The 16150-nt window shown below is 35.5% G+C and overlaps 1 protein-coding gene across 2 annotated transcripts in view; it reads right to left on the minus strand.

Annotated features, from left to right (window-relative positions):
* pibf1 (progesterone immunomodulatory binding factor 1) overlaps nt 1–16150 on the minus strand; it is a 50668-nt gene that overhangs the window by 31469 nt on the left and 3049 nt on the right. For both annotated transcript variants that reach the window (XR_007930002.1, XM_051892090.1), the window contains exons 6-10: nt 13910–14043; nt 13263–13371; nt 11779–11960; nt 11371–11496; nt 5492–5590 (exon numbers count right to left, since the gene is read on the minus strand). Coding sequence is in view for 1 of the 2 variants with exons in the window: in XM_051892090.1 (XP_051748050.1) it covers nt 5492–5590; nt 11371–11496; nt 11779–11960; nt 13263–13371; nt 13910–14043 (650 nt within the window). In the remaining variant the exon portion in view is untranslated. The remainder of the gene's footprint in view (nt 1–5491; nt 5591–11370; nt 11497–11778; nt 11961–13262; nt 13372–13909; nt 14044–16150) is intronic.

A 16150-nucleotide genomic window follows, 5' to 3' on the forward strand; every position in this document is an offset into this window, starting at 1 on the left:
AACTCATGCTGATGTAAACAAAATGATCTTACTAGCGCTGACTGACAGAGCCGAAGCGCGTGCACAAAGACACCTCAGACAGCGTGCGATCCCGATATACACATATACACAGAATTGAAGTATTTCAAAATATCTGTTTTGGCGAGTATTCATGAAAACATTATCTGTTATGTCTTAAGTGAACGTTTGGTTAACTGTTGGGGGAAAACATCTGATGTGTAACATATCAGAATTAGATCCATGTGGTACAGTAGGTCTTAATATATAGGCTGTCTGTTTCATTAATGTTAATCAAACAATTGAGGTATCACGGAGAAAAAAAAAAAAAAATATATATATATATATATATATATATTTTTTTTTTTTTTTTTTTTCTAGAGATATGGGTTTGTGCCAAATTTGGTGGTATTACCACAGATTTTAAGGTATGGTTGATAGGTGATTTTGTTTTGGAACCTTCATAAAAATTTTAACTCGATTTATCTCAAAATTGACTGCTGACCCTATCGACTTCAAACAGGTGTAGCAAATTTCCTGCTCAAGAAACATATTATTATCAGTGTTGAAAGCAGTTGTGCTCCATATTTATGTGGAAACACAATACCTTTTTCTTCAGGATTCTTTGATGAATAGAAAGTTTAAAAAAATGCATTTATTTGAAATAGTCTTTCCTGTGTCTCAAATTGAGATTTAAACCAAATGGGAGGGAAAAAAACATGAAATATGTATAAACTCCGCTGTAGCTCACCTTAGGCTAAGCTAAGCAATTGCTAAATTAAGGTGATGCCAAGCTTAGATGTGATTGCCTCTGACGTGCTAAGTGTATTTCCTAGGGCAGAAAGTCACAGAAATCAGAAAGAAAACCCAAATCTCAACATGCCCAAACAGATTAAGTATCTGTTTGCATCCTCCAACATTTACAGCCAGGTCTCTGAAGGATTAAACCATTTTTACTGAATGTCAGAGAGCTCCAGGGGGTTTTGGTTGAAACCATAACCACACCTATGAAGGGGCCAAACTGGCAGGTCAAGATTTTTCTTTTGTTTGTGCGTTGCCACTAACATTCAGTCAAAGCAGGCAGATTTGTATAGAATACAAAGGAAATGTCATCATTGTGGTGACCAACACCTATAGAAATAAGTGTGACAAATTGTGCGTAATTGGACCACTCCTATCATACATTATGGAGTAAGGCTGGATATTGTTAAGCTATTTATTGGCTTAAAGTATATCAGGGTTGTTTATTTACATAAATTCAGGGGAAAAAGGAAGGGTGAGGAGGCTGTCGGAACAATATGTTGTAAGGAGTGGTTGTCTTATTCATATATTTATGATTGTGCAATTTACTTTACTATATAGGCATTGCATCTTGGAGTCATACCTCCAAATACATTTGACACAATTGGAAAAAAATTTATTCTGCTTCATCCTTTTTCTCAGCATGACACAATGCAATGCAACACTCATTTCTATTCTCCCTTCCCCCACTTAAATTTGTCAGCCCAAAATAGAGTTACTGGACAACATGTTCACAGTCCATAGACTTGACCTCTCAAGAGCAGGGTAAAGGAGCATCTGTCGTTTTTGCCCTCAATCGAGCTTCTCTGTGAATGCGAGCAATCCGTTCCCCGGGGCTGAAAAACGCGGGGTATGCCCAACAACTGTGTGCAGAGTATCTGCTGGTATGCAAGGCATGTGCCTGGAGCTCAGTGACACTGTAAGCTTCTCGCATGGGCAAATAAGGGCTGACCACTCAGGAGAAAGGGGAGGGGCAACAACTTGCACTTCTAGACACCCCTATCAGCCAACTCGTTAAAAAAAGGGGGGGGGGGGAAAGGATGCTTCTTAAAATGTAGAGATAGCAAAATAGAAAATAGAGATAACAGCAAAAGAGAAAAAAAGAAAGGGTGGCAAAAAAATAAAAAATAAAAGAGGAAGAATCATTTAAATAATCGCAAGATATTTTGTCATTTGGACAAACTGTGCCCACAAAGCCTATTTTCAAATATTTTTGTGAATTTTCATTTGTGTAATGCAAGTGTTCATTTAAATTTAGCAATTTTATGTGCATTGTACTGTCTGTCTATCATTAAATCGGAATATAAATGTTGTTTGTCTGTGATTTAACACTATTCCATCTTTATGGCTATTTGTGCAAAAACACAGGAAAAAATATAATAAATAATATCGAGCCACTTGTCAAAAAAGTTAACCACTTAACATAACCAGTTTTCAGAATTTTATTTTATTTTATTTTAGATTTTTGGGGTCAGTCAGATTTTTTTTTGGTTTGACAGAAATTATCGCATTTATACAGAAATGTATCAATAGCAGTTTATAAATCCATGTATCAAAAGTAATACATTTACATGTAAAACACTTTTACATTGTTAAAAAAATTCTACTTCAAATAAATGCCTTTTTTTTTTTTTAAACTTTCTATTGATCAAATAATCCTGAAAAAATATCAAAATGGTTTCCACACAAATATTAAGCAGCACAACCATTTTCAACTGTAATAATCAGTGTTGGGAAAAGTTACTTTTAAAAGTAATGCATTACAATATTGCGTTACTCCCTAAAAAAGTAACCAACTGCGTTACTTAGTTACTTTTTATGAAAAGTAATGTGTTACATTACTTCTGCGTTAGTTTTTTAATAACAACAAAAAAGTTCTATTTTTGGCAAATGTTAAGGCCCTTTCACAGCAAAAGGGAAATGAATAAGCCTCAGGATGAAGGAAATGCATATTTACGCCTGTACAGTAAAAGGCGCACCTCACACAAAACATTCAGCTGTGCTGCCATTCTGTAATAAAGAAGAACAGGATACAGGAGAAGGAAATTCAATGTATGGGTGAATTAGATCATTGAAGGTCAGCAGCATAGACATTGGTTAATAAAGTGAGATTAAAAACATAAAGTATATTTGTGTAATTTAATATTGTTATTACATGTTTGCGTAAAATTCTGAGATTGCATTTCACTGTTTTTATTCATTTTGTGGTATACTAAATGTTTTTGTGCAAGTGAGATGAGTAAATGCTTGTTCACATTTAGTCAAAACTACAATAACCATCTTGTTCACACAGCGCACATAACACCTCTGCACTTTATTTCTCTCAACATGGGGACAGGAGAGCTGTTAGTCAATACATGTGAAAAAGTAACTTGCATAACTTATTTGAAAAAGTAACGTAGATATTTTGTTGTAAATTGAAAAAGTAATGCATTACTTTACTAGTTACTTGAAAAAGTAATCTGATTACATAACTCAAGTTACTTGTAATGCGTTACCCCCAACACTTGGTAATAACAATCAGAAATATTTCTTGAGCACCAAATCAGCACAATAGAATGATTTCTGAAGGATCATGTGACACTGAAGACTGGAGTAATGATGCTGAAAATTCACCTTTGCTGTCACAGGAATAAATTACATTTTAAAATATATTCAAATAGAAAGTAGTACTTTTAAAGTGTAATAATATTATTTCTTATAATATTATTAACAATATTAATATTATTGTTTTCACTGTATTATGATCAAATAAATGTAGCCGGGGTGAGCATAAAAAAATACTTCTTTCAAAAACATTAAAAAACCTTACTAACCCCAAACTTAGTGTATGTTACACCTACACTAGCTCTACATTTCAAATATGTAATTTTTCAAGCCTGTGCTTCAACCGTCTATGTTTTGGCTGCAGACATGCACCAGCAGAGTGTACCAAAAAGAAAATACCCGTCCCTTTCAGCCAGTTTAGCATGTTTTCTCACTCATGACATTTACCAATGTCGTTAAAACCAAAGCTCACATGTTAAATTAGCCTGTCAGAGAGGCTTCACTGAGCTGTGGCGACTCACTGCTTTTTTTTCCTGTACTTATCCAACTTATAATTCTAGTCATGTCTTAACTAGCCACATGTTCTCGTTTTAGATGATCTATTTGTTTACAGTCATCTACCACAGCCCAGTGTCCAGAATCTGATACTGCTTTCCTTCAAGTGCAGGCCCTGATCACCACAGTGTAGACACATGGATTCAACTGCATTTAATCACAATGGAAAGCTTAACAAAGGCATGCTCAGCACCTCTGTCACACTGGCTCTACAACCGTGGGAACATTCACTGTACAACAAATTCCTCCTCAAGAACACAGGCTGCAAAAATAATTATATCATAACCAGGAGGACAACAATCAGCATATTTTAAAATCTTGGCTTTGATTGTTTACTTGTCACTGACAGGCAGAGAATAACACTTTCTTTTTTTTTCTGCAGGCAGTAACAAGTTAAATTTGGCATCCTGCAACTTTTGAAGTCGTATGAAGTACTTATTGTACATGATCCTCGCACTAACAGACAAACATGACTACACCCACTTACTTACAGTGACAATATGGTCATGTCTGTCATCGGTTTACTCAAAGACTGCTTGATTTGGCCTTGGAAGAATCCAGTCAAGCTTGAAATGTTTGACTCCAAGAAAAAACAAACAACATTAAAAAAAAAAAAAAAAAAAGCCTAAGAAATGTGCTTTTCACAGATTTAAAGTGCATGCAAAGGCTAGGACAGTGTTAATGCCGGATCCCATCTCTATTGTGTGCTTATTAATGTAAAAGTTTAGTTAGAAATTGTACTAAAGTTACTGGTTAATATTATTTAAAAAAACTGAGGGGAAATTACAATGATCCAATTATACTGCAGTTCAAATGTTTGGGTTTCGTAAGATTTTTGAAAGACATCTCACAGAGACTGCATTTATTTGATCAAAAATACAGTAAAAACAGAAATACTATGAAATATTATTACATTTTAAAATGTTTCTGTGATGTCAAAGCTGAATTTTCAGCATCATTAGTCCAGTCTTCAGTGTCACATGATCATTCAGAAACCATTCTAACATGCTGATTTGATACTCAAGAAACATTTCTTATTTTAGCAATGTTGAAAACAGTTTTGCAGCTTAATATTTTTGTGGAAACTGACATTTTTTCATGATTCTTTATTTAATAGAAATTTCAAAATAGCATTTGCAAGGCACATAAATCTTTGTAAAAGTATATATGTCTTTACTGTCATTTTTGAACAGTTTAATGCAACCAAAATTTCTTTAAAAAAACAATCTTACTGACCCCAAACTTTTGCGCTCTAGTGTACTTTGATATCATATTGGGACAAATCAAGTATTAGTACAGCGAAAGTAGTTGTCAATTCCTAGGCCTAATTTTGAATGACATTTACAAAACTGCCATCCTGATTTCAAAATTCTCAGAAGGTTAGTGCTTCATTGTTTCGGGTATTACTAATTTACGATCATTATATGATTCACGTACATTCAGCTGTTATGCTTCTTTCCACTGAATGATGAGTTGACAAGAATTCCTGCATGTGGATTTGCTCAATAGTTTTTCTAAAACTCAATAAGCGTCAGAAAATAATGACAGCTACAGACTTTCACGCACATGTGAAAGGTGTGTAAGAACTTACTGGTCCAAAAGTTGATCGTATTTGGCTTGGGCATCTCTTTCTGCATTCAATGCTCTGTCTTTCTCAATGACAGCATTATCTCGGGTTTCACGAAGGTTTCTGAAAGATTAACAAAGACATTTCCTGAAACAATACTGTACATTGTGCAGCACAGGATTAAGTTAAGTGTGCTTTGCCACTTGAAACAACATAAATCATGAACTTTCATTACCTGTTTTAATACATATAATACAATACAGTGTTTCCGCTGCCACTTTTTTCCCCGTATAATTTACAGAATGTGAATTTCATTTTTTGCTTAGGAGAGGTCAAATTGGGGGGATATATCACAGATAAGTCTGACTACAACATTTTGATGCTAAGAAGTGGTATAAATAAAGTCACACAGAAATTGTAGTCCTACAAAAGTGGGGAAACAATAGCTATGTTTACATGGACACCTTTTGTTTCAATGGGAATGAATTTATTCCAATTGATGAATCCGAACGTAGTGTTTAAACTATAAACTTTACATTGTGCATATTAACCATTCTCTTATATTGCTTCTTTTCTTTGTTTTAAAAAGCAGATTTAATATTTATCTATTCTGGGTCCTAATTAGGAGATGACGAACGTATGAACCATTGTGCCATGCTGCTTATATTTATCAAGCAGTAAAATCACCCCTTCCTGCGCCCAAAGCAAGGCATCTGTGGATGAGAGTCCGAAGCAAGGACTGATGGAACAACACTGTCCTACTCCATTTCAAAGACGATGAATGGAAGGGAAATTTTAGAATGACACAACAGCAGTGTTAATTTCATTGATGAACAATTTTCATCATAATTTTCGTCAATGACATTTTTCACTGACGAAAACGAGACGATAACTAAAGAAATAATTTTGAATGACAAAACCTATGACGAAAATCGATTGATATTTTTATCAACGAATAATATGGCAAGCAGGACAAGTGCGCCACACTGGTCTCATATCTCACGGAGAAGCTCGGAAGCATAAAGGGGCTGCCGCTTTTACTTTCTTTTGTGTTTATTTATTTTATAATTAAAGTAAAGTACAGTAGTTTGTTATATGTCTACTGTTGTTTTCCTCAGTTTGACCTAGTTTTCCCCATTCTGTTTAATTAGTCATTTCATTCACCTGTGTCCAGTTAATTATCTTGTTAAGTTCCCTTTGTTTGCTACGTTTATGTTTGTGTATGGACTTGCCTGTGTTACCCTCCTGTGGATATATATATTAAATACTCTGTGTTTTGGAATTCTCCCTTGTCGTGCGACTTACTAACATACCGTTACGTGACAACGTTGAGCGTTTGCCGGTTCCTGCCTCCTTCTTCCCTGAACTACTAAACTTGCTACAAATAAAAACTAGATGAAAATGTTAGGGAGGGACAATTTGGGAAAATATCCAGTCAGAACTGATTGTCCTGCGTGGTAGATGTGCACATTTGAATTGTAACATGCTGATCTACGCGGCGGGACATAAGTTGGCATACACTTGATGCATGTCTCATAAAAACATTCAAAAATGAAGAGAAAGAGAAAGAGAAGACATGGATAAATCTGAAAAAGCGGGACGACGCAAAAGAGAGCTCTATTCAGTCCAGTTTTCTGTGCGCACACAGAAAGCCGCCTCTCAAACAGTGCACGAGTACTGAACTGAGCTCTCTTTCACGTCTTTCTGTGCTTAAACAGACAAATACACAAAAAGTTATGTCAAAATGTCCGTTTTGGCGAGTATTCACATAAAGGTATTCGGTTATGTCTTAAGTGAACATAAACAGCTGGGAGAATATCGGATGTGTATCAGTGAATTGGATCTGTGCATCCCCCCTTAAAGTGACAGCTGTCTAATAACCTGCTGCTGTCTATTGTTAATATTAATCAAACAACAAAAGAAAAAGAGAGAAAAAAAAAAATCACTAAATGTTCTTCACTGAATAACTTTAATAGCTTTATTAGGAATTAATCTATATTTAATTTTTACAAATAAATATGTCTGCTTCAAAGAATGAAGAATGTTGTATGCAAGTTGTTATAAAGAATGCATAGGCCTATATTATTCATTAAAAAGAAGAACATGTTCTTGTTTCTTTATGATATGTAGCTTTATTTAATTTTAAGATATATAAAGACATGTTTTGTCACAGCAGTCAAATCTGTGTCTGTATTACATGTTCAAACCTTTATATAATTCATATTAACAGGTTAATATATGTTTTATTCCAAGACACGAGTTTGGAAATTTTAGAGAAATGCTTAATTGATGCATTACAATTTAACTAAACCCATTCGATTTTAGTCAACTAAATCTACAGTAGATTTAGTCGACTAAAATCGAATGGGTTTAGTGATGATATTTAGTCTATGATATTTAGTCGACTAAAACTAAACTATAACGAAAACAATTCAGATGACTAAAATTTGACTAAAACTAAAAGGCATTTTAGTCAGAAGAGTAATTTGCTGTCAAAATTAAAACTGCACAAAACTCATTTATGATACTTCATTCAACAACAACAACAACACACACAAAAAAAAAAAAAGATCATTCAGGCGTCATATGTCATTATGCCATTTCTAAGTCAATGCACATGGGCAGTACTTTCCAGTTTCGGGTTTCAATCCGATCAACTGATTACATGACCTCTTGATCGGATAAGAAAAGGTTTAAACCACTCCTTACAATCTGAATGAAATTAATTGGGTTTGGCCAATTAATTCCGATTGACGTGGTTACATGCGACTTGTTTTATTCCGACTGTGCTACTAGTTACAATTGGATTATTAGGGTCCATGTAAATGCAGCTAATGTGTCACACACTCAAATGCTGAGTGTCGTTCTTTTGCACAGATAAACTGACACAAAACAAGAGACGTGCCAATTAATAGCAACAGAAAAGTATAGTGTTGCTCTGCTATGTGTACAGAAAGTGATGCTGTAGCAGTGCAAGACTTTAGAGCAAAAGCAAAAATATAATGCAAGGATGCCATTTTTTAAGATTGTAATAAGATATTTAGTCATAACTACTATTCTTGCATTAATAAAACATTTTATTTGATTTATTCTTGTTCTCAATGACAAAACTACAATGCCCGGCTAAGTTTGGATTTAAATTGGCAAATACTAGTCTATGACTGGATCATTATTGCTGTAATTATTATGTTTCTAGTACGTTATATGTTTGGGAACAGTTCTTTTAACTCTAATTGATGGAGTGTGTAGTTTTCATTTCTTAAACAACCATGTAGAAAGACGTATCATGGCCATATTACAGGATGACAAAGCCAAGATTCATCAGGCTCAAACTGTCAAAGAATGGTTGGGAGGGAGCATGAAGAATCATTTTCACACATGAATTGGCACCTCTGAGTCCAGACCTTAAAGGGTTAGTTCACCCAAAAATGAAAATTCTGTCATTATTTACTCACCATCATGTCGTTCCACACCCGTAAGGCCTTCGTTCATCTTCAGAACACAAATGATGATCTTTTTGGCTAAATCTGAGAGCTTTCTCTCCCTCCATAGACAGCTACATGACTTCCACTTTGACGCTTCAAAAAGTTCATAAAGAGATCATAAAGCTAATCCATATGAATTGAGCAGTTTAGTCCAAATTTTCTGAAGAGGCATGATCTCTTTATATGATGAACAGATTGAATTTAGGCTTTTATTCACATGTAAACATTCATCAACTCACACATCTGTTGTGGTAAACAGAAACTCAAGCATGTTTGCTTGACGCATATGAGAACCAATGAGGTTCAATCTTGTGTGTTAAACAGCACGTTTGAGCTTCTGGAAGAGGTTTGTTCTCACATGTTCGTTTGAGCTTCTGTTTATGTTTTCTCTGATTAATATGAATATGTGAATAAAAGCCTAAATTAAATCTGTACATCATATACATTTGGACTAAAGATTTTAGACTTTATATTTCATCAAAAAGATATTAATTTGTGTTCCGAAGATGAACAAAAGTCTTACAGGTTTGGAACAACATGAGGGTGAGTAATTAATGACAGAATTTTCATTTTTGGATGAACTAACCTTTTAAATTCATTAAAAGTCTTTGGGATGTGACTTTACAAAGTGCTCGACTCTTGTTTTGCCAATACAATATCTTGACCAAAACTGATGCACCTCTTGATGGAAATAAATGTTATTCTTTATTTCCCATCCATTCTTTCACAGTTTGAGCCTGATGAATCTTGGCTTTGTCATCCTGGAATGTGGCCATGATATATCTTCCTACATGGTTGTTTAAGAAATGAAAAGCTACACACTCCATCAATTAGGGTTAAAAGAACTGTTCCCAAACATATAACGTGTTAGAAACATAATAATCACAGCAATAATGATCCAGTCATAGACTCTTAAAGGGTTAGTTCACCCAAAAATGAAAATTACCCCATAATTTACTCACCCTCAAGCCATCCTAGGTGTATAACTATCATCTTTCAGCCAAACACAATCGGAGTTATATTAAAAAAATATCCTGGCTCTTCCAAGCTTTATAATGGGAGTAAATGGCACATTAGATTTTTAAGCCCAAAAAAGTGCATCCAATCATCATAAAAATAATCCATACGACTCCAGGGAGTTAATAAAGGCCTTCTGAAGCGAAGCGATGCGTTTTTGTAAGAAAAATATCCATATTTAAAACTTTATAAACTATAATAACAGGCTTCCGGCAATGGCCGTACACTAGTCTAGTTCTGGCGGAAAAGTGAACTCTGACTCGACACATGATGTATTGACGAACGAGGAAGCGCAGAGGATAGAGCAAAACAAAACACTGGTCACGAATTAGAAGTCTTAAACGAGAGTTTTTAAAGAGAAATGTCAGAGGATTTCTACATAAGGGAAGAAGAGCTTGAGTTGCCCAGCCCTATTTGTTTGAACCGTGAGAGGCATATACTCTCACCTAAGCTTACACTACTTCTACATCCTACGTTGGGTCAGAGTTCACTCTTCCGTCGGAACTCAACTTGCGTACAGCCATACAATGCAGTGAATATAGTTTATAAAGTTATAAATATGGATATTTTTCTTACAAAAACGCATCGCTTCACTTCAGAAGGACTTTATTAACCCCCTAGAGCAATATGGATTATTTTTATGAAGGATGGATGCGCTTTTTGGGCTTCAAAAATCGAAGGTGCCATTCACTCCCATTATAAAGCATGGAAGAGCCAGGATATTTTTTAATATAACTCTGATTGTGTTTGGCTGAAAGAAGAAAGTAATATACACATAGGATAGCTTGAGGGTGAATAAATTATGGGATAATTTTCATTTTTGGGTGAACTAAACCTTTAAGTAGACTTTTTTTGGCCGGGCACTGTATTTAGGCTCTGGCAACTTGGAGAGCAGTGTCCGTCCTGGGACCCTTCTTACTTCACCAATGCTTAGTCAATTAGAAAATATGATTGTACTGTAGCTCATTTTAAGACAACTTTACATGTGAGTTTTACATGTGAGCTGTAGCTGTGATAAGACCAAATGTTCACTATAGACAGCAGTTGCAAAGATTGCATTCCACCCTAAGTAACGGATTTTCTTCATTTCTGTAACTGGATGCAAATGTTTAGATTATAAAACATAAAAAAAAAAAAAAAAACAGTATTCAGACTTTTTAACATGAATTTCCAGTCATTCGTTATTGCTGGATGAGGATTTAAAAAAAATAATAACTCAATTATTAATTTAATAATTTATTATTTTTTAAATCACTATAAAAATTATTTTATAGAGATTTCAGATTTCCAGGACTGGAAATCACAATTTTAAAATTCCCTTACATTTCCAGGTTTTCCATGGTAAACAAGGATAGAAAGAATAGGATCTGTTCAGTCATAGACATGTAGGCTTGCTCTCACCTGTTCTCTCTCTCATACATCTCTTTAGATGCCCTCTGCAGGCTCTCGATCTCATGACTGGTCTTCATTCGTATGCGCTCCAGTTCATCACGCAGTTTGTTTTCATACTCTGTCTTATAATGATCTCTGGTGGAGGGATGTAAACAGCACAACTGTTACATTGTAATGACTTCACAAAAACAATTTGAGACTTGACAGTCTTAATGGATCTTGGATTTCTGCTAAAAATCCAAGTATATTAAGATTTTTGGCCCAATTCCATTTCTCGGACTTGGCCCATTTCTTCATATCACGCAACCTACTTACTACAGACCAATGCTATATTGTTCATAAAACTGAACTGAATAAACTGAAAAAATTTAGTAGGAAGCACCATCCTCTGTTGTACATTATTTATCACACACATACCTAGAAACAACATATTTTTCATAGGCATCTTCCCTGGCCTTCTTTGTGTCCTCAAGCTGGGTCTGCAGTCTGTCCAGACGGTCTTCTTGATGAGCACAGCGCACATTAAGCTCCATGTTCTGCTTATTTAGATATTCCTTGTCCTTCTGCATCAATGTTACAGACTGCTGCAGAGTGGATACCTGCAGATGAAAAGGAAAAGGTGCTGAGAAAGAGGTAAAGTAACAGAAGAAGAAACTTTATGTCAAACAGATTTATAGGTTGACATTTGGTTACTTTGAGATTATAGACATCAGCTGATAAATTGCACTCTTGGCTAGTTAGCAGAAGTGTGCTGGTTACAAAATGTACCATCAACCTGGTTAATGGATAATGCACATTTATTGTTTTCAAATATATGTAGGTATTGTATCTTGCTCTCTTTATACAATTTATCAAAGTTAAAAAAAATTTAAAAAAAACTGGAAAGGAACTGGAAATTGTTTATTATCTATTAAAGGGATAGTTCACCCAAAAATGAAAATTATCCCATGATTTACTCACCCTCAAGCCATCCTAGGTGTATGAGACTATCTTTTTTCAGACAAACACAATCAGAGATATATTTAAAAGTAATCCATACGACTCCAGAGGGTTAATAAAGGCCTTCTGAAACGAAGAGATGTTTTTGCAAAAAAAATATCCATATTTAAAACTGTATAAATTCAAATAACTAGCTTCCGGCGGACGACCGTACGCAGAATGCGCAAGTCAATTTGCAGTGGAAGAGTATCCTTTGACCTGACACACAACGTAATGACAAACGCGGAGGCGCAGAAGATAGAGCAAATCAAATCACCGGTCACGGATTATAAGTCTAAAACGATAATTTCTAAAGACAAATTTTGGAGGATTTCGATATAAGAGGAGCTTAAATTTGTTGCACAGCCCTATTTGTTTGAACCGCAAGAGGCGTCTAAGCTTACAATACTCCTACATCCTGCGTCATATATCGCATTAGAGGAATACTCCTTTGGCGCAAGTCGACTTGCGCATTCTGCATATGGTCGTCCGCCGGAACTAGTTATTTGAATTTATAAACTTTTAAATATGGAAATTTTTCTTAGAAAAACGCATCACTTCACTTCAGAAGGCCTTTATTAACCCCCCTGAAGTCGTATGGATTACTTTTTTTCATGGATGGATGCATTAGTTTTTACTTCAAAATGCGGCCCCCCCATTCACTACCATTATAAACCTTGGAGGACTAAGGATATTTTTAAATATATCTCTGATTGTGTTCGTCTGAAAGATAGTCATATACTCCTAGGATGGCTTGAGGCTGAGTAAATCATGGGATAATTTTCATTTTTGAGTGAACTCTCCCTTTAACAAAACTGTCAGTGTCAGATGTCGATAATTTAAACAATCGACCAATTAATTAATTGGCCTAACCGACATGCTAATCTGTCAGTAATCTTATGTGTGTGCTCATCCCACATTACCTCTTTATTCAGCTCATTCCTCTCTTTGGTCAAAGCAGTATGTGTGAGGTCCAGCATTTCTAACTTCTTCCTTAACTCTCTTACCTCCGTTTCATACCCATCTCTCTCTCTGTGGAAAAAAAAAAAAACACACACACACAATCACAATATTAAAGGACTGAATATTAAAAATTCATACATTATGAAATTTTCATACTAGTCAGTTGATATTAATAATGTTGATTCCCAAAGAGAAACATTTTCAACTAAATTCTGTTTTTTGCTTTAAAAAAAAAAGAAAAGATTGCAGCTAAGGCTGGAATTATACTGTTTGGGATCAATACGATTTTTTAATGTTTTTTTTTATGTTTTTGAAAGAAGCCTCTTATGCTCATCTTGGCTGCATTTATTTGATCAAAAATACAGTAACAACAGTAATATTGTGAAACATTATTACAACTTAAAATAGCTGTATTCTTTTTTAATATATTTTAAAATGTAATTTATTCCTGTGATTGCAAAGCTGAATTTTCAGCATCATTACTCCAGTCTTCAGTGTCACATGATCCTTCAGAAATCATTTTAACATGCTGATTTGGTGCTCAAGAAACATTTCTTGCTGAGCTGAATGTGGACTTGCAAAAGACAATGCAGGAAATTTCACTCACCGTTTGATTTTGTCATAGTTCTCTCGTTTGTAATCTCCTTCCTGAATAAGCTGCTTGGTGTCAGCAAGTTCCAGTGTGAGTCTCTGACAGCGGATCTCCAGCTCGGAGCGCGCTCTCCTCTCTTCCTCATAACTCTGGTTGGGATATGGGGAAGAAGTGATGAATGTCAATAAGAAATTACAGTAATACTGATAATTACAATTATTTCACAGCTGTCTGAAACATTTGATTCTGTGTTCATACCAATGCAAGTTAGAATAGCCAATCAGAATAGTTGCCATCTTGCAACTCAAAACTGTTAAAGTTGCAAGGAAACGGAAGTAGCGACAGATCTTTTCGTCCATATTTTGACATCTGAGTGAAATAGGTTATGGAAAAAAAGAAAAAATATAGGGCAGGCCGACAGGGACTGAATCAGTTCGTGTTTGGATGTTGAGATGTGGGTGTTGCACTCTTAAGTGGATGCAGATGAACGCAAGCTTGCAGGGGCGACTTTAAGCAGACTAAATGATTGGAGAAGTCCTGAATATATCACCAGAAAGAAGTCTGCCGTTTTCACTGAATGAACCATATGCATGGATGAATCGTTCACAGTAGGATCTACAAACCCGATTCCAAAAAAGTTGGGACACTGTACAAATTGTGAATAAAAAAGAATGCAATGATGTGGAAGTTTCAAATTTCAATATTTTATTCAGAATACAACATAGATGACATATCAAATGTTTAAACTGAGAAAATGTATCATTTTAATGGAAAAATAAGTTGATTTTAAATTTCATGGCATCAACACATCTCAAAAAAGTTGGGACAAGGCCATGTTTACCACTGTGTGGCATCCCCTCTTCTTTTTATAACAGTCTGCAAACGTCTGGGGACTGAGGAGACAAGTTGCTCAAGTTTAGGAATAGGAATGTTGTCCCATTCTTGTCTAATATAGACTTCTAGTTGCTCAACTGTCTTAGGTCTCCTTTGTCGCATCTTACTCTTTATGATGCGCCAAATGTTTTCTATGGGTGAAAGATCTGGACTGCAGGCTGGCCATTTCAGTACCCGGATCCTTCTTCTACGCAGCCATGATGTTGTAATTGATGCAGTATGTGGTCTGGCATTGTCATGTTGGAAAATGCAAGGTCTTCCCTGAAAGAGACGACGTCTGGATGGGAGAATATGTTGAACTAGAACTTGGATATACCTTTCAGCATTGATGGTGCCTTTCCAGATGTGTAAGCTGCCCATGCCACATGCACTCATGCAACCTCATACCATCAGAGATGCAGGCTTCTGAACTGAGCGCTGATAACAACTTGGGTTGTCCTTGTCCTCTTTAGTCCGGATGGCATGGCGTCCCAGTTTTCCAAAAAGAACTTCAAATTTTGATTCGTCTGACCACAGAACAGTTTTCCACTTTGCCACAGTCCATTTTAAATGAGTCTTGGCCCAGAGAAAACACATGCGCTTCTGGATCATGTTTAGATATGGATTCTTTTTTGACCTATAGAGTTTTAGCCGGCAATGGCGAATGGCACGGTGGATTGAGTTTACCGACAATGTTTTCTGGAAGTATTCCTGAGCCCATGTTGTGATTTCCATTACAGTAGCATTCCTGTATGTGATGCAGTGCCGTCTAAGGGCCCGAAGATCACGAGCATCCAGTATGGTTTTACGGCCTTGACCCTTACGCACAGAGATTGTTCCAGATCTCTGAATCTTCGGATGATATTATGCACTGTAGATGATGATAACTTCGAACTTTTTTCTCTGAAACTCCTTTCTGATATTGCTCCACTATTTTTCGCCGCAGCATTGGGGGAATTGGTGATCCTCTGCCCATCTTGACTTCTGAGAGACACTGCCACTCTGAGAGGCTCTTTTTATACCCAATCATGTTGCCAATTGACCTAATAAGTTGCAAATTGGTCCTCCAGCTTTTCCTTATTTGTACATTTAACTTTTCCGGCCTCTTATTGCTACCTGTCCCAACTTTTTTGGAATGTGTAGCTCTCATGAAATCCAAAATGAGCCAATATTTGGCATGATATTTCAAAATGTCTCACTTTCAACATTTGATATGTTATCTATATTCTATTGTGAATAAAATATAAGTTTATGAGATTTGTAAATTATTGCATTCCTTTTTTATTCACAATTTGTACAGTGTCCCAACTTTTTTGGAATCGGGTTTGTATATCATGCATGTAGAAAATAGATTTAATTCTGACTTTAAAGACAACAGTAAAA

This window comes from Ctenopharyngodon idella, chromosome 1 (genome assembly GCF_019924925.1).
Source record: "Ctenopharyngodon idella isolate HZGC_01 chromosome 1, HZGC01, whole genome shotgun sequence".
NCBI classification, from domain to species: Eukaryota; Metazoa; Chordata; class Actinopteri; order Cypriniformes; family Xenocyprididae; genus Ctenopharyngodon; species Ctenopharyngodon idella.